Source organism: Salvelinus fontinalis, chromosome 6 (genome assembly GCF_029448725.1).
Source record: "Salvelinus fontinalis isolate EN_2023a chromosome 6, ASM2944872v1, whole genome shotgun sequence".
NCBI classification, from domain to species: domain Eukaryota; kingdom Metazoa; phylum Chordata; class Actinopteri; order Salmoniformes; family Salmonidae; genus Salvelinus; species Salvelinus fontinalis.
In genome coordinates, this window is record NC_074670.1 from 78,011,284 (window position 1) to 78,033,965 (window position 22,682).

The following is a 22,682-nucleotide window of genomic DNA, read 5'->3' on the forward strand; positions in this document are numbered from 1 at the left end:
GTCGATTGCGGTTTGTTTACTATATGAAAACAGGGTATTCAAGAGTATACATTTATGAGGGAGCCATGTTTATTTTTTTGTGAAATCACAAATATATAGTCCATCCATCAATATTTATTTTCAAATACTTTAAGAAAAAAAAATATATGTTTTTTTTGTATGTTTGTGCAATACTTTTGGTACATTTTTATACAGTAGTTTTCCTTTTTATGTGCATTTAAAAAAAATCTAAAGTCAACATCTACATGGCAGTAGGATATCAAGCACCAGGCTCTGAACGATAATGGCAGGAAGTAGAGGAGCAATGAAAATAAAAGGCTCCTTAACAGCTTCTACCCACAAGCCATAAGACTGCTTAACAATTAATCAAATGGCCACCCGGACTATTTACAATCTGCATTTCAATAAAAGGAATTCATAATGCAAACCAAGATCTAATGAAAAATGTCTTCTGATTTTTAAATGAACCACTAATTTTGATTGAACAGAAAAGTATTATTTGATGGGGCAGGTATGTTAGAACTACTTACATAACATAGGCCTATAATATTCAAAAAGGAAATAAAAGGTCTTCTGGCTCCTACCCTGTTTTAACATTCAGAAGAGTTACAAAAAAACATATGATTTCTATACACAACATTATTCAAAACGTTAACCATGCAGGGCTAACTGGAAAACTTTGGCAACACATTAAGTGCAACAGATTAACAAAACTCAAACAGATCTTCCTACGCTGGCTTTCGTGTGGACAGATAACTTAACTAGTCTCAGTGCTTCATTCCTGGTACGAATTCTTGCGCTTCAGGGTTCAAATTGCTGTTAACCTAAAGAGAAAAAAACACGAGGGAAAATGTCATCAAAGTTTACAGAGATTATTCAATCCAAACAAATGGTGATGTCATAGGCCGACTATTTGTACAGTATGTTCCAGTCTGTGCCATTTTGACAAAAATCATACTTTATACTTATGCTAAAATGTTTATTTTATTCTACTTAGCCATTTACTTTCTGTTCATATTATTATCTTTTATTATTTATTATTGTTGTTGCATTGTCGACAAGGAACCTGCAAGTAAGCATTTCATTGGAGGGTGTATCCCTTGTGTATCCCGTACATACGACTAATAAAACTTGAAACTAGAACAAGATAGCACATATATATCTGGAACTAGGCCAGCCTCAGTCTGTATCACATCCGGCCGTGATTGGGAGTCCCATAGGGCGGCGCACAACTGGCCCAGTGTCATCAGGGTTTGGCTGTCATTGTAAATAAGAATTTGTTCTTAATTGACTTGCCTAGTTAAATAAAGGTTAAAACAAAAAATATATATATATATTTTAAAGCCTCAGAAACACAGGCTTTTCACGAGTTGATGAGAACAGACTTGGAAGGATGGCCACACGAGACTAGCCTGGCGAGCCGCCTGATCCTGCACGCTTACATGAATGGTTCCCTACACGCAGTCTGGTATTTACGAGGCTAACACGAAACTAGGACTAGGACAACTAAAATGTCGACTTTCCACAGATCTAACTTTCATAAAACCTGGACAAATAAAACCACTCTGAAACATTTACCGCCAGGCCGTCGACGATGCCTGTGTCACTGAGGACCAGTAGGTTTAGTTGGTCCTGGAGCTGACCGAGGGTTGGAGGGAGATCTCTGGCTGGGATGAACCATTCATTCTCCTCTTCCTCCAACATCTCCTGGAAACACTGCTCAATGAACTCCGCCTCCCACAGTTCCTCCTCAATCTGGGGAAAAAGCATTCAATACTTTAGACACCCAACTCTGCGTAACACTATAAATTAAATAAATAACGATACATTAGCATTACAAAAATAGGTATTTCTTTGTGTGTGGTGTGTTGTAGGCATGAAAAATTACATAAACTTTCTACCTAATCTAGTACATCAACAATTGACAGAATAAGTAGAGGACCTGTCTGTTGAATTCCTCCTCGTTCTCCATCCACATGTATTCAGCAAAAGGATTGTCATCATTGATGAACTGTCCATGTAGGATCAATTCTATGCTGCTGAGGCTTGGGATGTTGTTGATGCGACTTGGGTCTTTCATTTTGGCTGTAACCAAGACAAGTTAGCTATATCTGCAAAAACAGAACACAGTAATAATAAGACACAGGAATAAACAACCAACGACTAGGGGAAAAACACACTACAGTTCAAAATGCTAACTATGACCACAGCGTAACGTTAGCTATCTACAGACACGTGTTGTCTGCCTTTGTTAAGACGACTCGATATTAAGTCTAAAAGCAGCAAGTAGGGACACTCATTTGTGTTTTATATGGACCACAGCAATGTCATATATATATTACGATATTTCATAACGGTCAAATTACCAGGTGAAGTTTCAAAGCTGGAAGTGTCAGTTGAACTCTTCTAAGATCGTGAAAAATAATGGCTGCTGAGTATGTTTGTTTACATGTTGAACGTCAGAAATTGAACGAATCGTATGACCCTCCCACGTGATTAGGGCGCATACTCCTTGGCTCGCAATAGCGTCACCGCAGCGTGAACCCGCCTGCGCAGGTAAGGACAATAAACACTGAGCTCCTTAACCTCGGAAAAACGTCGTTTTGAATATAAAATAACTAACGTTACAAATTACAACTATATATTGTTTTCAGAGAACTACATTTTTTTTGTAGCATAATGTACATCTCATCGTGAAAACATGCAGCTAGATTCCGCAATCAAATTAGCTTCGCAAGCCAACTAGGCCAGAGGCCTTTCACATCAAATATGTGGTTCTGCTGTTGCATATTAACATTTGGTTAGTTGCTATCATCTTCAAACAACGTTTTTATATCTAATACGCACAGAATTCAGCAAATATTCACACACTGAGTGCAAATGTATTTGGCTGCACAGCTGCAGTACAGACTAAAGCTGTTGCGGTTAGCTGCATCTCGTGTTAGCTAGCAACTTGTTTTTAAGATGAATAGCTAATGTTGCGATATATTCTCTATACTCTTGTCTTTGCTATAGCTTGATCCAAGTCTTTCCCGATCAGAGACTGGATCCAAATTCCATTTTTTATCACAAACCCCACTGCTCATTGTAACCTAGTAGCTACAAATTTTAGCTCTTCAATTCATGTCAAGTTGTGTCCACTGCAGTTCGGCCTATTGTTGGTCATCTGATAAAGTGTGAGCATTGTCCTTGTTTTATGAAGATCAAACATGGGTTAATCTATCTTCTCTTCTGGCTATGACATACAGTTCATGATACACAGTATCTTCCTCTACTTTCGTATGAGGTCAATTCACGTCTGAATCTTTGCTGTACATTTCCCTCCTTTTCTGTGAGTTGTCTCTCTTCAATGCTTTGTAAATGATTCTTCCTGTTTCTTTCATATAAACGTAACATTCTGATTCTGAACACAGTTCAATTGACTACTATTTGAATTGGGCCCTCCTCTCCACACTTGCTATCTGTACATTGTAGGCTAACTGAACCTGGCTGCGGACAGTGTTGTTTGCACCTCCATATCCCCATGCTAACTGTGGAGGAGGGTGGCAGACAAGAACTTACACCCTACACTTTCACCATTATGTTTCTGCAGAAATATTCCATCAGATGAAGAGGAGAGTTTTCCTTTTCCTCATCCACGTTGACTTGTTGCCACGTCGTTGTCTCTTTTTGAATTGACTGAATCTTCCCTTCGATCAAAGACTTAAATTGGCCCTCCCTTAACTGCTTCCTTATTCTGTTCTTGTACCGTGGAGTTTCACGTTGAGTTGGTTTAGAGCACGTCAGCCATTTTGAGAGTGGCCATGTCCCAGAAGATTCCATCTGATAGCTCTCAGAAAGGCTTTGCTGTGGGACGCGGGCTCCTGGCTGCTGCTGAGACCCTCAACTTCAGCATGAATGAACAGCGTTCAGACAGCCTTCATCATGGCTCAACCTCCAGACAGTTGCACAGCATGTCCACAGGTATGGGTGGTGGTGAGGGCGACCATGACCCGCAGCTGTCCCGTCGTGGTGGCAACCACATTGGCAACTCCATGAAGCTGTTTGCCAGCTTGGGCCTGTCGCCCGCTGACCTAGACGTGCTGGCACAGATCCCAGAAGAAAACATTAGTGTGGAGTCCTTGCCTCAACTTATTATGCAGCTTAAGAACCGGAAGGTGGATTCTGACAGACGCATGGCAGGCAACTCTAGAGGGGACCTGTCTGGGCTCTCCTCTGAGCCCTCATACAGAGCCAACAGAGACAACTGGGATGACATGCGTGTTGGAAGACTGGGTGGTTCCATGGGGCAAGCTTCGGCCCACGCTCAGCAAGGAGACTTGGGCTACAATTCCATCCAAGACACTCCAGCTGGAAGGTATGAACTCGACTATGGCCACGGCAGTGGTGGAAGAGATCCAGCGTGGTATTCAGATCTTTCACATGATCGCTACAGCGGTATGGGCACGGGTCCCCCCTCAGCGGCAGACAGTGTCTTTATGACCAGGAGAATGAGTTCCCCGTCCCAAGGCAAAGTGCAGGACTTCTTAGGAGTTATACCTCACATGTTTCCCCATGTGTGCTCTCTTTGTGATTTTGACGTGCATTCTACCATGGTGAGTAGTAACTCCAATTCCTTTTCCACTTTACCTGTCTGTTTCATCCATCCACACACACTGTCTACTCTGATCTCAGTTTGATTGCTGCTGTCATGCACGCACGGACACTTTTTCAATTCAAGACCAGAATTTATGATCAAGTGACGAAAGCCAATCCTATTGTACACAAAAAGTAATGGTTCAACAAGTTTGTTTATATTAGCGTCATATCTCCACTTATTCAGCTTCTTTCTCCTTTTGAAGAGCCGTAGTTTAATCACCCTTTGCTTTCTAATTGGTGTGGGAGCCAATTGATGTATACAGTGTATGTATTCACTAAATCAGTCACTCATCCTCATCTTGGTCTGCAGGAGTGGAACCAGCACACGGATGGATTACGCCATGCAGAAAACCAGAGGCTTCTCCTGCAAATGTAAGTTACTCTTTCTATTCAAACACACTACGTAATGTATAGTCCTTTTAGCAACGAGGTTATTTTCACTAATGTTCAGATAAACACTGAAGAAGGTGATACACACTGAATCGTCTGTGTACAACTTTTCCCCTGCCTGTTGTAAAAAGAGGGGGGGAAAGAAAGGAACTTTTTTTTGTTGTTGTTGTCTTATAATAAAAATGTGTGCTACCACCAGCCATTAAAAAATATATATATATATTCTCCCATGATCTTTAGGTACCCAGAATGGGATCCACACATGGCCACAAGCAGAGGGTATGTGTGTCTACCCACACACACGCAGACAATCGCTCTCGCTCTCTCTTTCTCACTTTCTCTTTCTTGGGCTCCCGAGTGGCGCAGCGGTCTAAGGCACTGCATCTCAGTGCTAGAGAGGCGTCACTACATACACTCTGGTTCGAATCCAGGCTGTATCACAACCGGCCGTGATTAGGAGTCCTATAGGGCGACGCACAATTGGCCCAGCTTCGTCCTGGTTTAGCCGGTGTAGGCCGTCATTCTAAATAAGAATTTGTCCTTCACTGACTTGCCTCGTTAAATACAACATTCTCACACACACACGCCGGTTGTTATAACATGTTTGCAAATATTAGTCCCAAGAACATAAGAACACAGTAAACCAGAACCTTTCAGGTGGTTTGATTTTAAAGAGCAACTACCCCTAAAATAACGACTTCTCATTTAAAAAAAAGGCTGTGTGGCATCAATATGAGTGTGAAACATTTATTCGAATGTCAAAATTTACTACAAAGTGTAAATAGAATAATTTTGGTCATAAAGGCAATCTTGTCCAAAACAGAGTTTTGTGAGACTTGTAGTCGTGACTGTGTCACAACATAAATGAAAGTTGGCTTTGTTTTAATCCTGCCCACAGCTGGCAGCACACCAGTAATCATCAATTCGGAGTGCAGTTGCACGCCACCCGATCGTAATGCCTGTGGTAAATCAGGGTTGAATTTGGATATCCCTATGGGCTAGTTGGGGACCATCGGTAAATTACACTATGTACATGTTAAAATCCAAATAGCTCCACATTTCAATGACTTAAAACAATGACTTTTACATTGTGTAATTGATTGACGGTCCCTCACTAGCCCCGGAGATAGGCTATCCAAAGTCAAACCAAATTTACCACGGTCGCACACCAGACGGCTAAAGTTAATTGTGGAAATAATTTGTCTAACTTTTCCCATCTGCGAACACAAACACACGAGACACCCACATCAATCCACACCCTGAAACCAACTAGAGTTTGAATTCAGTAATGGCCGCTACCATTTCTTAATGAATCAAATCTAAAATGAGGCTAAATCAGGAAGTGCAGTTGCACGTTTAAATACGTGGATGAATCAGCCTTGTATAATAGTAGACTGAATCTCATGTTTGTCCCTTTTTCAGCGGTGGGTCTCATCTACTGGAGACAAATCAATCAGCCGGTCTCCTGGGACCAATCCCCATGGGCGGTGGGCAGCAGGCTGGAGGAGGCCGCATGACCTCCGGCTGGGGTAATGCTGTGTGAAAGATTACGTCTGTGTCTAAAATGGCACCCTATTCCCTTTTAGTGCACTACTTTTGATTAGAGTCCCATAGGGCTCTGGCCAAAAGTAGTGCACTACTTCCTTAATGGGCTCTGGCCAAAAGTAGTGCACTACTTCCTTAATGGGCTCTGGCCAAAAGTAGTGAACTATATAGGGAATAGGGTGCCTTTTCGCACGCAACCAATGTATGCTTATTGCTTTCACTTACTGGTGATTTTTTTTTTATTCCTTACCATGTAATCATTATCATTAAAGGGATAGGCCTAGTTCACTCAAATTACATATTGGCTTCCTGACCCTGTAATCACTCTATAGACAAAGTAAGCTAGCAATCCATGTTTGCTTTTGTTTAGCTGGCCACTGTTGTAATTTAAGTGACTGTGGGTCCTTGAAAAGCCGTATATATAAAAGCCCTGTGTTATTATTTCGTTTAGGTGGTGGTGCTGGATCTAACATTGGATCAGGCAAGCCACATCAACACTTTATTGCACCTAAGCAGGTAATGTGTTTTATTTGTCATATTATCTTGATAAAATACAATTCTCTTTACTGTAATGCAGTGACCAAGTAACTCGTCCACAAATCAAAATGTATTTACTGGTGTGAAAGGAGTGGATTCAACCTGTTTTGTAACTGTGTTCCTCATCAGATCAGAAGCAAAGTAGTGGTGGCCAAATATGACAGGTGTCCTCTGTCTAACAAAGCCCTGTTTGCCCTGGCTGAACCCTTTGGAACTCTCTGTGAACACCTGGTACTGAAGAACAAGGTAAAGCGCGACACTTTGTGCCCGAGGTCTCATTTATACATTTCTCACAAAAATTCTTGTGTACGTGGAGATTTTAGGATTTGCGTGCGCAACAAATTATTGCGATTTATCAAACTGTCGCACGCAACATATACATATGTTTTCCATTGATATGTCAGAGCCATACTATATTTCTGCACTCGTGAGCAAGTGTTATAACCTTGCCTAGAAACGCCTTCCATTCACCTTTTAATGGGAACAAAAACGCCCTCCGTTCACCTTTTAATGGGAACAAAAACGCCCTCCGTTCACCTTTTAATGGGAACAAAAACGCCCTCCGTTCACCTTTTAATGGGAACAAAAACGCCCTCCGTTCACCTTTTAATGGGAACAAAAACGCCCTCCGTTCACCTTTTAATGGGAACAAAAACGCCCTCCGTTCACCTTTTAATGGGAACAAAAACGCCCTCATTTGCTCTATGATTTGGAACAGGACCATGACAGTTTCTAAAGCTCTATGGCAAATTATCACATTTCTGTAGAGCTGTGGGCAGAATGTTTAGAATTTTTTGCAGTTGGTTTGAAACTAAAATGCATGCAGCCTATAGAGGGTGCCAAACACTGGCTGCGCATTCTGTACGAGTTATTGGCCTGTTGAACAATTTTAAAGTAAATGCTACAGCCAACACTTCTATAAAAAAATATGAATTGTTCAATATTTACTTTATTAATTCATTGTTTTTCTGTCTCCTGCCTGGACGATGTCACACCTATCGCACAGCAATACTGTAGCCTACCCATACTGTCATAGTCTACTTGTCTATTTATGTCGTGGGGCGACGCACAATTGGCATAGCGTCGTCCGGGTTAGGGAGGGTTTGGCCGGTAAGGATATCCTTGTCTCAGTATGTAAAAATTTAATAAAATGTATGCACTCTACTGTAAGTCGCTCTGGATAAGAGCGTCTGCTAAATGACTAAAATGTAAAATGTAAGAGCATGTTTGGCTATTGAATGAGCGATGGCTAAATGGTAGCATGGTTGGCTAGTGAATGAGTGATGGCTAAATGGTAGCATGGTTGGCTAGTGAATGAGTGATGGCTAAATGGTAGCATGGTTGGCTATTGATTGAGCGATGGCTAAATGGTAGCATGGTTGGCTAGTGAATGAGTGATGGCTAAATGGTAGCATGGTTGGCTAGTGAATGAGCGATGGCTAAATGGTAGCATGTTTGGCTATTGATTGAGCGATGGCTAAATGGTAGCATGGTTGGCTAGTGAATGAGCGATGGCTAAATGGTAGCATGTTTGGCTATTGATTGAGCGATGGCTAAATGGTAGCATGGTTGGCTATTGAATGAGCGATGGCTAAATGGTAGCATGGTTGGCTATTGAATGAGCGATGGCTAAATGGTAGCATGTTTGGCTATTGAATGAGCGATGGCTAAATGGTAGCATGGTTGGCTATTGAATGAGCGATGGCTAAATGGTAGCATGGTTGGCTATTGATTGAGCGATGGATAAATGGTAGCATGGTTGGCTAGTGAATGAGCGATGGCTAAATGGTAGCATGGTTGGCTAGTGAATGAGCGATGGCTAAATGGTAGCATGGTTGGCTAGTGAATGAGTGATGGCTAAATGGTAGCCTAATATTTATTGTGTAGCGGGAATTAGTGATGCACCGATATTACATTTTTGGCTCATACCGATATCTGATATTTTCCTTGCCAACAAAAAAACGATACCGATAACCCATATTTAACATTTTAGCGGCCTTTTAATCATTCTAGTTAAATAACACACACATGGACACAGTGGTCTAAGGCACTGCATCTCAGTGCAAGAGGCATCACTACAGTCCCTGGTTCGAATCCTGGCTGTATCACATCCGGCCATGATTGGGAGTCCCATAGGGCGGCGCACAATTGGCCCAGCGTCGTCCGTGTTTGGCCGGGGTAGGCGGTCATTGTAAATAAGAATTTGTTCTTAACTGACTTGCCTAGTTAAAGGTTACACACACCACACTGACCAAAAAAGTTATTGTGTTGGCATTTACGTATGTCCCCATTACCAGTAAAACATAAGCAAAACCTTATTCTTTCACTTACTTGCTGTGCTGTTTCGTTGTTCATTTGCTCAGTCGTTTCATTCTCAACCAGGATTTCTATGAAATGCTTTTTGGGTCTTTGCGTGTCAAATAAGCTTGTTGACCAATCAGGACCTGAATAACTACGTCACATAATAATTGAACTCGTTCATTAATTTTCTTATGTAGTTATTACACATGGATTACACTATCACTCGAATTTCACGTCACAACGATTCATCGATACCTGTGCTATGATGCTGGTGAAGTTGTCTGGCACACCTACAGTGCTGGTCATAAAAAAAGCTAGCTAGCTCATTGATGTTCTTCCCCAAAAACATAGCAAAATGACATCTATTTCAGTAGCTTAGCTAACTATATAGCTAGTTGTAATCTTAAATAACCCTAATGACATGGGGTATCAGTCCACTCAGTGACACCCAGAGAACATTAGCATTGTAGCTCTTATTGCGGGACTCTGAAACAACTGAATTGAGCCATATTTATTGTCAATCTATGTGTATTGAACAGAGGAAAAACAATACTGCGTGGATGTTTTGGAGTCTGTAAACTCTGAGGAGGTCGTTGGGAAAATATATATTGGGTATTAAGGAGACTGTTACTCCATTTCATTGATCCCCAATCCTTAGGTAATATGAATGTCAATACACACAATAGGCTGACTGGGGAGGTGATTTCACACAGTCACAGTCCCGAGATAAGAGCAACAACGCTAATATTTGCATAAACTCTTCACCATTGTGTTCTGTGGGTGTCACAGAGTAAGACTGATACCATTTCATTGCATCACATTCCAACCTTGTTTAACATTATCTAGTCTAAATATGACATGATTCCACCAATTGTAACCTTCTGCATCACTTTCAAAGAGGTACTTTTATTTTGAAGACAAACCACAAATTCCACTATTGTGCCTAATTCTTATTGTGGCTAGCTTAACAACACATAACCCGATCCGCTCGAGCCTCACTAGCTAGATGAAGCTAGCCGGCTGTTTATAATGTTAACCATGTTGTCCAAAGCTATGTAGCTGGCTAGCTATTTATTTTCATGAACTGAAGTTCAATTTCAATAGGCGAACAACAAGTGGCAACCTAGTTAATACTTACAAAGATTCCTAAATCATTGCTAAGAATAATGAAAATGACTGCAGTTTCTACTGGTAATTGTTTTCAGGCTGGTTGTATTGGTGCTAGCTAGGTACCAAACTAAAGCTAGCTAGCTATCCCAGAAGTTGCGGTCGAACAAATAATGCTTTATTACCAACGCGGTATTGTAAACACATCGTTCGTGGCCGGTGTTTGCTTGTTGGCAGACTTTTTTTGTTCAGCTTTGTCAGTGCTACTGATAGTAGTGGTGGCGCTCGGCTTGCACGTGCAAATTCAGAACACACAACATTCTATAATAGAACTGTGTTTTTTGACGTGTCAAATTAAAAGCTTATTTGACGCGTCAAATAGTGTTATTGTCAAATAGTGTTATTTGACGTGTATCTTTTTTGACACGCAAAGACCCAACCGGCGTTCCATAGTATGTCGTGAAACTAATAGCAGTGAAGTGTGTAACTGTGTAACTCCGGTAGGGAAACACCTGAACAATAGCGCACTTGGTAACGTTAGTGTGTACCGGTGCTTGACCAGTCGGCGAAAGCCAACATCACCCACGACAGAGAACGGTTGATTGTCAAGGGAATGAATTCCATTATCTTGGCGTTAATGGATTTCGCCTTTGAGTTGTCTCGCTGAAATGTTCTTACTCTTTCAAATGACTGCTGGACTTGTTGACTGCTCGATCCACACAGCAGACATTGTGGGCTGGGTTAGGAATGCTGTGTTGCACGTGTAGCGCAAAATTTTACGTGGCGTCATTCCGTCATGTACATACGTTATATAGGTATGCACGTCAGCTTTGATAACGTTTTTTCACAACTAGACATCGGGCCGATACTGATGTTGGCATTTTTAGCTAATATCGTCCGATTCCGATATGTTCACCGATATATCGTGCATCCCTGGTGGGAATAAACCAGTAACGTATTACGGTACAACAGAAATCAACGTATCACAATGCGAACTCTACTTTGAATAACAGAGTAACTGTCTTTGAAGATTTAGGTTTAAAAAAAAAAAATGTTTTTCCTAAAGCTTGACTTGTTCTTATTGCCCCATTTAACAGAAGTAAACAGATGGCGTTGTTTTAGAGCACCTGCTGACTGGTCCTGTAGGGTTCATGGTGCATATTTCTACTTCACAGGCCTTTTTAGAAATGGAGACTCATAAGGAAGCTAGGGATGTGGTGAGCTACTACCAGCAGAACCCAGCGGTGTTGAATGGGAAACAAATCACTTTATATCTGTCCAAAGAACTCATGGTGATTCAGGTAATATTGGAATGCCCTTATTCATCTATTTTCATTAGTTTTGCCTGTATCGATCTGCTGTGTAGATTGAAATACCTCAAATCACTCAGCTCACGTTTCTAACTTCGCTGACCGTTAACTACCCCGTTCAATTCAAGGAGTGATCACGCATGCAGATCAGTACACGTAATATGTTCCTCTTTCTGAATACAGAAAGACCGCAGAACTGAGAGAATCAACCGAGAGGCGAAACTAGGCAAAGAGCCAGCGCCAGCGACCCAATCGCAGGTAGTCTTCTTCTCCAACTTGCCGCGTGAGGATGAGAAGAAGCAGGAACTCCTCACCATCGCGCGGCGCTTCGGCACCGTGCAGAAACACTTGTTTCTAACTGCAGAGGTAAAAGTCTTACTCTTCTGTTTTGTATAAAAATCATACTAATGTATGGATAAAAGCGTCTGCTAAATTGCACATGTTATTTGTATTATATTATTCTCAGTATTTTTTTTTTTTTTTTTTTTTTGGGATGTGTCATGAATGCTTAAAATGTATTGTTAGTCTTCGTCTTCCAAGGCTTTTGTTCAGCTGGGGTCTGCAGAGGATGCTGAGATGTTGGTGAAGTACTACACTCTGAATCCACTGACCATCCAGGGACAGAGTGTCCGCTTAAACATCTGTACCAAGTACAAGACCTTAAAGTAAGAATTCCAAGATTGATTCAGTGCTTCATTATCATATTAGAGGACTTAGTTGTCCTTTTTTTCACAGAGCTTTCTGGACTGATTGTTGTCTGTCTGTAACAGTGTGAATAATCGCTCCAACAAACTGATGGATGACAAGAGAAGGAGAAGTACTGGGCCCAAAGACAAATCTTCCTCCTCCAAGAGCACCAAATCTTCCTCTTCTTCTAGCAGCAAAGCCAAAGAAGACACGAAGGAACCACCAAAAGGAGAGGACGGCGGTGCAGGGAGAGAGGGAGAGGGGTCAGGGAGGGAGGGAAAGGAGGGAGTGGGGTCAGGGGACGTGGTGGCTGGTGTGATGGAGGGAGATAAAGCTGAGGAGTACGAAGGAGAGGGAGAGCAGGGTTCACATGATGTTGGGCCGTCAGCGGACAATGCTGAAGCCGTGACGGAAGACCCAGAGACTGCTGCCAACACCAGTCTGGAATCGCAGGAGCAGAAGGAACTTGCTCCGGACTCAGATGACGTTCCGAGCACTGCCAAGGTTCTGAGCAGTAGTGATGTCACAGAGAAGGCTGAGGGGTCAGAGGTGGAGGACGGGACAGTGCCTGGTCCAGAGGAGAAAGCAGAGGGAGAGACTGAGAGTGAACAGATAGAAACTGAAGCCACTACAGATGCGCCAGAGACCGAGGACAAGGATGACTCGCCGTCGGCAGAGCCAGCAGAGGGCTCAGAGATGCATGAAGAACAGTTACCCGCAGATCAGGTAGGTCAACAACAGAAAACTCTTATAGTTCAAGAAAATATTATATTTGTCTTGCTTACAAGTTGGCGCTACTCTTGTGTTTTGTTCAGTTTGAGACTAAGTTCTGTTGAGCACAATTACTTATCTACTTTTTCTGATTGTTGTCCATATTGTAAACATATATTACCGTAATTTCCGGACTATAAGCCGCTACTTTTTTCCCACGCTATGAACCTTGCGCTTTATACAATGACGCGGCTAATTTATGGATTTTTCCCGCTTTCACAAATTCATGCCGCCAAAAAACTGAGCACCGTCACATAATGTGATGTAAATCGAGCGCGCTCAAACTTTCCATCATTCTGATTACGGTAGTCATTTTGTCACCCTCATCATGGCAAATACACGGAGAAATGCATAGGATGCAGCTTTCAATTTGAAGGCGATCGATCTGGCTGTTGGAAAAGGAAATAGTGCTGCTGCACGGGAGCCTTAATGAGTCGATGATAAGACGTTGGAAACAGCAGCGTGAGAAACTGACTTAGTGCAAAAAGACAAAAGTTTTCAGAGGAAAGAAAAGCAGATGGCCCGAACTAGAAAATGAGGCTTGGATGAGTTTGCCTCCGGATGAAAGTGAGGAGAGCGCAATGAAAACGATCCAACATCGGATGAAGCAATTCTGAGGCTATTCAACTCCGACACCAAAGGAGATGACTTCAGTGGTTTCAGTGCACAGGAGGAAGATAGTGACCAAGGACTTTCTTGGTAGGCTACTGTTTACTGCTATTTAAAAAAAAAAATGTTACAAGCCTGTTTCGTTAAAGCCTATTTATTTTTGTTACAAGCCGTGTTTCGTTAAAGCCTATTTATTTTTGTTACAAGCCGTGTTTCTTTTAAAGGCTGTGTAAAGTTCATTTGTTTCAATGTACCGGTAGGCACCTGCGGCTTATAGACACGTGCGGCTTATTTATGTACAAAATAAAAAAATAAAAAAAAATCTGTGGGTGCGGCTTATATTCAGGTGCGCTTAATAGTCCAGCAATTACGGTAGTTAAATATTTAACTAATATGTCCACATATATTTAGAATATGTAACCAATTTCTCAAGATATATATATATATATATATATATATATATATATATATATATATATATATATATATATATACACACACATTATCTGTAACTAATATGTTGACATATATGTTGGATATGTAACTAATATGTTGACATATATGTTGGATATGTAACTAATATGTTGACATATATGTTGGATATGTAACTAATATGTTGACATATATGTTGGATATGTAACTAATATGTTGATATATGTTGGATATGTAACTAATGTGTTGATATATATTGGATATGTAACTAATGTTGACATATATGTAACTAATATGTTGATATATATGTTGGATATGTAACTAATATGTTGATATATATGTTGGATATGTAACTAATATGTTGATATATATGTTGGATATGTAACTAATATGTTGATATATATATTGGATATGTAACTAATATGTTGATATACACTACCGTTTAAAAGTTTAGGGTCACTTAGAAATGTTCTTGTTTTTAAAGAAAAGCTCATTTTTGGTCCATTTAAAATAACATAAAATTGATCAAATACAGTGTAGACATTGTTAATGTTGTAAATGACTATTGTAGCCGGAAACGGCAGATTTTTTTAATGGAATATCTACAGAGGCCCATTATCAGCAACCATCACTCCTGTGTTCCAATGGCACGTTGTGTTAGCTAATCCAAGTTCATCATTTTAAAAGGTTAATTGATCATTAGAAAACCCTTTTGCAATTATGTTAGCACAGCTGAAAACTGTTACGCTGATTAAAGAAGCAATACAACTGGCCAAGAAACTGAAGATCTCGTACAACGCTGTGTACTACTCCCTTCACAGAACAGCGCAAACTGTCTCTAACCAGAATAGAAAGAGGAGTGGGAGCACAACTGAACAAGAGGACAAGTACATTCGTGTCTAGTTTGAGAAACAGAAGCCTCACAAGTCCTCAACTTGCAAATAGTACCTGCAAAACACCTGTCTCAACGTCAACAGTGGAGAGGTGTTTCCGGGATGCTGGCCTTCTAGGCAGAGTTCCTCTGTCCAGTGTCTGTGTTCTTTTGCCCATCTTAATCTTTTTTTTTTTTATTGGCCAGTCTGAGATATAGCTTTTTCTTTTTGAAAAAGCTATATCTCAGACTGGCCAATAAAAAAAAAAAAGATTAAGATGGGCAAAAGAACACACACTGGACAGAGGAACTCTGCCTAGAAGGCCAGCATCCCGGAGTCACCTCTTCACTGTTGACGTTGAGACTGGTGTTTTGAGGGTACTATTTAATGAAGCTGCCAGTTGAGGACTTGTGAGGCGTCTGTTTCTCAAACTAGAGACACTAATGTACTTGTCCTCTTGCTCAGTTGTGTAACGGGGCCTCCCACTCCTCTTTCTATTCTGGTTAGAGCCAGTTTGCGCTGTTCTATGTAGGAAGTAGTACACAGAGTTGTACGAGATCTTCAGTTTCTTGGCAATTTCTCGCATGGAATAGCCTTCATTTCTCAGAACAAGAACAGACTGATGAGTTTCAGAAGAAAGGTATTTGTTTCTGGGTATTTTGAGCCTGTAAACGAACCCACAAATGCTGATGCTCCAGATACTCAACTAGTCTAAAGAAGGCCAGTTTTACTGCTTCTTTAATCAGAACAACAGTTTTCAGCTGTGCTAACATAATTGCAAAAGGGTTTTCTAATGATCAATTAGCCTTTTAAAATGTTAAACTTGGATTAGCTAACACAACGTGCCATTGGAACACAGGAGTGATGGTTGCTGATAATGGGCCTCTGTACGCCTATGTAGATATTTTATTTTAAAAAGCTGCCATTTCCAGCTACAATAGTCATTTACAACATTAACAATGTCTACACTGTATTTCTGATCAATTTGCTGTAATTTTAATGGTTAAAAATGTGCTTTTCTTTCAAAAACAAGAACATTTCTAAGTGACCCCAAACTTTTGAATGGTAGTGAATATGTAACTAATATGTTGACATACATGTTGTTCCTTTCCGACAGGAAGAGGGCAGCATGGAGCAGGATTTCCCAGAGAACATGGATGACTTTGTGACTCTGGATGAGCTGGCAGAGGACGAGGACTTGGAGAGACAGGACTCCTCATCCAAAGAAAAATACTCATCTTCAGGTAAACAACATTAACTTCACCTCCAGCATGATATATGGTCATTTAATTTAGGATGATTGATGACGGCGTCTGTGGAATTGAAAACCATTGTTACAGTGTCGGCCCACATAAAATGGGCTACAGCAACTATTGTTGGAAAAGTAAACCGTTGTGTAATTCTCATTCTCTCTGCAGGAAGCTCTAAGAAAATTGGTGGATTGAGAGTGGTCAACGTTGTGGGGTTTAAACGGGCCTATGGTTTTATGAATGAGATCTTGGCCCTGGCCAAACCCTTCGGTACAGTAGTTCAGCACCTGGTGCTTGACGTGAGACCTGAGGTAAAGTTAGTTGATTTGATTTGATTCGTTAATTAATTTGACAGTGAAGCAAAAACAGTATGATGGACGTCACCAACAACATCTATGTTTTTGTTGGTGAATCTAGGCCTTTCTGCAACTCACTTCGGAAGAAGAGGCAAAAACAATGGTCAATTTCTACAGTGGGAATGTAACACCAACTGTGTGTGGGAAATCTGTGAAAATCTACCATTCACAGACATACGCTACCATTCAGGTGAGCGCCGTACATGAAGATTCAGTTTGACAGCCTTCTACTGTAGATGTTGTTTGTAATGTTCCTGTTCTTGCAGAGTGGGAGAGTGGTATACGTGGGACAGATTCCACACTTCAAATCCTCCGATGCCTCCCTCCTGAAAATCGCTGAGCCGTTCGGCAAAGTGAGACGCTATTTCCTGAACAGATCTCGCAACGAGGTAATGACATATGACTTCAAAATGTTGTTCTCTCTTCAGCTACAGAGCTGTTTGGAATGCCTCATGGGTGAATGAGTGGGATATGGTAAAAATCACATGTTTTATTTTGTATGTTTATTCTTTAATTTCTAGTGTTTCATTGAGATGGAACGTGGAGAGGACGCTGAGAGAATGGCTGAAACCTACAAGGACACGCCCCCTAAATTGGAAGGCAAGCGGCTAACGGTGTACGTGAGCAGGAAGTACAAACAACTCAAATACGGGTGAGTCAAACCAAACAACATGTGGTGTATTTGCTGTGAGCGTTGTACACTTCAACTTGTTATTTTTGTCACTACTAAATACTTATCTTTGTACGGTATGTGATGTAATGTAAAATATGTAACGTTTAAACCAAATTGCCCTTCTGGGACGTTAAAGTTGAATTGAAATTAAATGCTCTTTCCCACACTAGACACCGACCACCAGGCCCTGACTCTGAGGAGAAGAAGAGGCCGTCGAAGAGGGAGCGATCAGGCAGTGAAACGAGCTCCCACCGGAGCTCAGCAGCCAAAAGCTCAGCCAAACAGGATGAAGAACCTCCAGTCAAGAAGTCCAGAGAGGAGACGGCGGCATCCTCGGCAGACGAGCCTGACAAAGAAGACAAGGAGGAGATGGAGGCGCACACTGAGCAGAGTGAGGTAGAGGTTAGGAAGCAGGAGGAGGAGGAGGAGGTCCAGGGGGAATACGGTCAACCCTCTGGGAACTCAGCTGTACACGAAATAGACACTGACATGGTAAGTTTATCTGGTGTGGCACCATATTCACTATAGTGTGTTACTACGGATCACAGTCCTATGGGGCTTAGGTCAAACGTAGTTCGCTGTCATCATCAGCAATTCCTCTATGATGATCTGATGGGGAATATGACACCATTTTGGGATGTAACCTCCGAGGCAGTTTTAGTTTGTCAACCAAAAGTAGTATCTTAAGGAACTGACTCTCTATTGCTCTATGCTGTAGAACATCAAAATGGAGGAAAACGAAGCGCCCATTTCCATAGTGAGTGTGAGGAGCGTTGACGAGAATGGAGAGACTGCTAGCACACCATCCCAGGCTGAGGGGAAGCTTTCATCAACCAGCCCGGTTCCTCTGGGGCCGTATGAGCCTAACAACCCAGTGGGTAAGGACATGCTGAGATTAATACTCTTTAGAGGGAAAGGGGTTTCTATGTGTTTAGGACGACCTTTTTTAATAACATATAGAATAACCATCTTTTTCCGTGAGGCAACTTCTTATCTTAATGATAAACAAAGTTAGAACTATATATGTACTGTATATTTCACGCGTTATATACAAACATCATAGTGACTCTGTTGTCTGATTGCAGGTGTTGAGTATGTGAAGATGGGGTACTACTGCAGAGTCTGTTTCCTGTTCTATTCCAATGAGGAGACAGCCAAGAAGGTTCACTGCAGCAGTCAATCTCACTACCAAAAACTCAAGGTAAACATATACAATATTTTAGTCAATTAACAGATATACCAAAATATATAAGCAGTCATTTAAAGCTCTGACACAGAACACACCAATACGTCTCTCGCTTGGTATCAAACAGTGTTCCGCTTAAGAACAATTATATCCTCTGAAACCTAAATGCAGTTCCCATTTTTTTTATTTTCAGAAACATCTGGAAAAAGAGAAGGCCAAAGCTCAAAGTAGCACAGGGATGAAGACTCCTGTGTAGGATATTACACGTGCTGAACTGTTGATCAAGTGTTCATGCATGGATAGAGTTAGTTTGTAACCCTAGAATGGATGTTTCGGCGGTTTTTTTTAGCCTTTCATGTTTAGCTATACACCTTTAAGTTTTACTTTTAACCAATGCACTGTACCAGGAGGAACCAACGATGACGGGATCTGGAGAATATATTGAGTTTTGTATGCCTGGTTTTGTTTTAATGTTTTCTGACAACTCATCTTGCTATAAATGTAAGTGCAAGAGGCATTTTTGATTTATATTAAAGTTGTAGGACTTCATCCCTCTCAGATGCTTGTCTTTTGAATGTTCACCAACTGTTGCGATGCAGAGATGAGAAACAATGTAACCAGTTATTTTAGGGTTAGAGTCTAAATAAAGGAGCTTGGTTGATCATTTGAACTTATAGATGCCTCCCATGCAGACGTTCAGATAATTGCATTGCTTGGTTGAGGAAGTACACTGAACAAAATTATAAACATAACATGTAAAGTGTTGGTCCCATGTTTCATGAGCTGAAATAAAAGATCCCAGACATTTTACATACCCACAAATAGCTTATTTCTCTCAAATGTTGTGGACAAATTTGTTTACATCCCTGTTAGTGAGCATTTCTCCTTAGCCAAGATAATAGGTTTTTAGAAATGTTTGCAAATTGATTAAAAATAAAAACATAGCTTATTTAAATAAGTATTCAGACCCTTTGCAATGAGACTTGAAATTGAGCTCAGTTGCATCCTGTTTTCATTGATCATCCTTGAGATGTTTCTACAACTTGATTGGAGCACACCTGTGGTAAATTCAATTGATTGGAGATGATTTGGAAAGGCACACCCCTGTCCATATAAGGTCCCACAGTTGACAGTGAATGTCAGAGCAAAAACCAAGCCATTAGGTCGAAGGAATTGTCCGTAGAGCTCAGAGACAGGATTGTGTCGAGGCACAGATCTGGGGAAGCATACCAAAAATTGTCTGCATCGTTGAAGGACCCCAGGAACACAGTGGCTGTCTCATTCCTAAATGGAAGAAGTTTGGAACCACCAAGACTCTTCCTGGAGCTGGCTGCCTGGCCAAACTGAGCAATCGGGGGAAAACGACCTTGCCAGGTGACCAAGAACCCGATGGTCACTCTGACAGAGCTCCGGAGTTCATCTGTGGAGATGGGAGAACGTTCCAGAAGGACAACCGTCTCGACAGCACTCCACCAATCAGGCCTTTATGGTAGAGTGGCCAGACAGAAGCCACTCTTCAGTAAAAGACACATGACAGCATTCTTGGGAGTTTGCCAAAAGGTACCAAAAGGACTCTGACCATGAGGAACAAGATTCTCTGGTCTGATGAAACCAAGAAGGATCTCTTTGGCCTGAATGACAAGCTTCACGTCTGGAGGAAACCAGGCACCGCTCATCACCTGGCCAATAACATCCCTACGGTGAAGCATGGTGGTGGCAGCATCATGCTGTGGGGATGTATTTCAGCGGCAGGGACTGGGAGACGAGTCAGGATCAAGGGAAAATGAACAGAGCAAAGTATAGAGAGATAGATCAAAACCTACTCCAGAGCGCTCAGGTCCACAGACTGGGTTGAAGGATCCAACAGGACAACGATCCTAAGCACACAGCCAAGACAACACAGGAGTGGCTTCGAGACAAGTCTCTGAATGTCCTTGAGTGGCCCAGCCAGAGCCCAGACTTGAACCCGAGCGAACATCTCTGGTGAGACTTGAAAATAGTTGTGCAGCAACACTCCCCATCCAACCTGACAGAGCTTGAGAGGAAATGCAGAGAAGAATGGGAGAAACTCCCCAAATACAGATGTGTCAAGCTTGTAGCGTCATACCCAAGAAGACTCAAGGCTGTAATCGCTGTCAAAGGTGCTTTAACATAGTACTGAGTAAATGTCTGAATACTTATGTAAATGTGATAGTTCAGATTTTATTTTATACATTAGCAAACATTTCCTAAAACCTCTTTTTGCTTTGTCGTTATACACTATTGTGTTTAGAATAAGGCTGCAACGTAACAAAATGGAATAAGTGAATGGGTCTGCATACTTTCCAAATGCACTGTATTTAAACGTTAACTCAGTAAAATACCCCGTAATGACAAAGCAAAAAAAAGATTTTTAGAAATGTGCGTTTATTTATTTTTCCAGTGTATGTTTGCGCCGTGTTACTGGAGGAGAATGGGTAGAATGTTGGGAAGTATGCACTTTATACGTACAGTTCATGTTGTGACCAGAAGATGGTGGTATTGTTCAACAGGATTAAGGATGATTGTTTTTCTAAGGATTTACTTGTGATTATTACTTTTCCCAGTGACTTCCCAAAGCAATGTTAATTGAAATGCTGCATTTCACAAAAACAAACCAAATTTGTGTAAATCTATCAACTTTTTATTTGACATTCATTTAAGAGGTATCAAAAATCTCCTCGCATAGATATTTAGAGGATAATTTAGGGGCCACCAAATCCACCTTTCATCCGGATGGATACATCCTATTTTTTCATCCAGTGCCCTATACTACACCAATTTCCCTTTGAATGGCAGCCTATGGACAAAGGTTTGGTTGCCTGCACAGTGAAAAATTATAATTCGTGGGAGGCTTGAAGGGAGGAGAAACCAAAGTGTAAGTTGTATCTATCCTCCCTGAAAAGAGGTCCTGACATTCACTTACTCTTTTCTCTCCTTCCAGTTTTTAGAGTCTGTTCTTTGAGCTGGGATAGAAAAGCAGTAGCAGTAGTGGTGATAGATCAGACTGCACCACCATTGTCTCCCGGTCAGGTCACCAACCCCCAGGCTGGGACTATGCATGTAGATGAGCCCAGGGCAGATGTCCACAAATATTTTGGGGTTTGTTGCGGGGAGTCCGCCGAACAAAAAGGGTTGTCCGTGCCTAACCCGAGGAGGTTCCTCTCCTTGGGGACTTCCTATTCTGTCTGGGTGCCAAATTCTTTCAGAGGAGAGCACCAAGCAAGGTTTTATACCATTAGGCTTGATATCAAGGAGAGTGCTGGAGTCGCAGTGGGAGAATGTGTACAGATGTCCCAGCAGAGTCACAAGTTCATGACCCTGGTGTGTTGCAGGCACACCCTCGTTGCATCTCATTATCAGGCTTTGGCTATGACCCTGCGTGATATTAGTATAGGGCCTACATGTGTACTGTTGCCCAAATCTAATGCTTCTTTCTTGATTGATCTGTTGGGACTGCAGCATAATGGTACCAGCATTATTATACATGTTCAGTGGCTGTTCATGGGTTTTGCAGGTTTATAGAATCTACAGAATATTGGTTGCAAGTTTTAAAAAATCAAGAAAAAAAAGGTTATTCATTTGATAATGGCCATGTTGTGTGACAGAAAGAGAAGTTACATTAGAATTAGACTCATGCTGGCCTTCCTGTAAACTATCATAAGTTTCTTGGAAACAAAGAGGGTTGATTACAAACATTTGCTCCCAAAATCCTCCTGAAATCAGTCACTCCAATCCATCCTGGCCACTAAATCACCTTTGAGTAATAATCGTATTATCCTAGCTTTAAGCAGGATACCTTTTCAAGGTAAAGGGATCACTGTAAAGTGCTGTTGCCTCTATCCCTTAAGTGACACTTTATCCTCAGGTGTCACCTGCCAGACATAAATCTGAATGTGTTCCTGTGGCTAATGAAGAAAGATCTTTATCTTCAAATTCCAATGCAATGAACTGACAAAAAATACTCTTCCAAATAAATAATTATCTTGTTTATGATTAC

At 41.3% G+C, this 22,682-nt stretch overlaps 2 protein-coding genes across 4 annotated transcripts; one reads left to right on the plus strand and one right to left on the minus strand.

Moving 5' to 3' along the window:
- Positions 1-47: 47 nt before the first annotated feature.
- On the minus strand, positions 48-2,470 carry LOC129858497 (polyadenylate-binding protein-interacting protein 2-like). Of its 2 annotated transcripts, none has more exons than XM_055927770.1 (4): positions 2,367-2,470; positions 1,943-2,111; positions 1,579-1,755; positions 48-824 (listed from the first exon to the last, which is right to left on the minus strand). In XM_055927770.1, exons 2-4 carry the CDS (start codon positions 2,078-2,080, stop codon positions 768-770), a joined length of 372 nt encoding a protein of 123 aa, XP_055783745.1. In that variant the 5' UTR covers positions 2,081-2,111; positions 2,367-2,470; the 3' UTR covers positions 48-767. The 2 variants fall into 2 exon arrangements, with proteins under 2 accessions (XP_055783745.1, XP_055783746.1); XM_055927771.1 differs by having other exon boundaries at positions 1,943-2,085; positions 2,367-2,455.
- Positions 2,471-2,501: 31 nt separating this feature from the next.
- Positions 2,502-19,474, plus strand: LOC129858496 (matrin-3-like). 2 transcript variants are annotated; one of them, XM_055927768.1, is made up of 20 exons: positions 2,502-2,556; positions 3,593-4,595; positions 4,949-5,010; positions 5,269-5,307; positions 6,451-6,557; positions 7,025-7,089; positions 7,240-7,356; positions 11,694-11,819; positions 12,012-12,194; positions 12,354-12,493; positions 12,599-13,241; positions 16,317-16,443; positions 16,618-16,760; positions 16,867-16,995; positions 17,072-17,194; positions 17,327-17,457; positions 17,649-17,970; positions 18,197-18,356; positions 18,564-18,679; positions 18,858-19,474. In XM_055927768.1, the coding sequence occupies exons 2-20, from the start codon at positions 3,804-3,806 to the stop codon at positions 18,918-18,920; spliced, it is 3,588 nt and encodes a 1,195-aa protein (XP_055783743.1). In that variant the 5' UTR covers positions 2,502-2,556; positions 3,593-3,803; the 3' UTR covers positions 18,921-19,474. The 2 variants fall into 2 exon arrangements, with proteins under 2 accessions (XP_055783743.1, XP_055783744.1); XM_055927769.1 differs by having other exon boundaries at positions 12,369-12,493.
- The last annotated feature ends 3,208 nt before the right edge of the window (positions 19,475-22,682 follow it).

What these genes read in the sequence shown, in the direction of transcription:
- LOC129858497 (XM_055927770.1), bottom strand. Translation starts at nt 2,080, where the DNA reads ATGAAAGACCCAAGTCGCATCAACAACATCCCAAGCCTCAGCAGCATA. An exon ending in AGGAGGAATTCAACAGACAG is followed by an intron (nt 1,756 to 1,942) that starts GTCCTCTACTTA and finishes CTTTTTCCCCAG; the next exon opens with ATTGAGGAGGAACTGTGGGA. An exon ending in GCATCGTCGACGGCCTGGCG is followed by an intron (nt 825 to 1,578) that starts GTAAATGTTTCA and finishes TTTTCTCTTTAG; the next exon opens with GTTAACAGCAATTTGAACCC.
- LOC129858496 (XM_055927768.1), top strand. Translation starts at nt 3,804, where the DNA reads ATGTCCCAGAAGATTCCATCTGATAGCTCTCAGAAAGGCTTTGCTGTG. An exon ending in AGAAAAATACTCATCTTCAG is followed by an intron (nt 16,444 to 16,617) that starts GTAAACAACATT and finishes TTCTCTCTGCAG; the next exon opens with GAAGCTCTAAGAAAATTGGT. An exon ending in TGAACAGATCTCGCAACGAG is followed by an intron (nt 17,195 to 17,326) that starts GTAATGACATAT and finishes TTTAATTTCTAG; the next exon opens with TGTTTCATTGAGATGGAACG.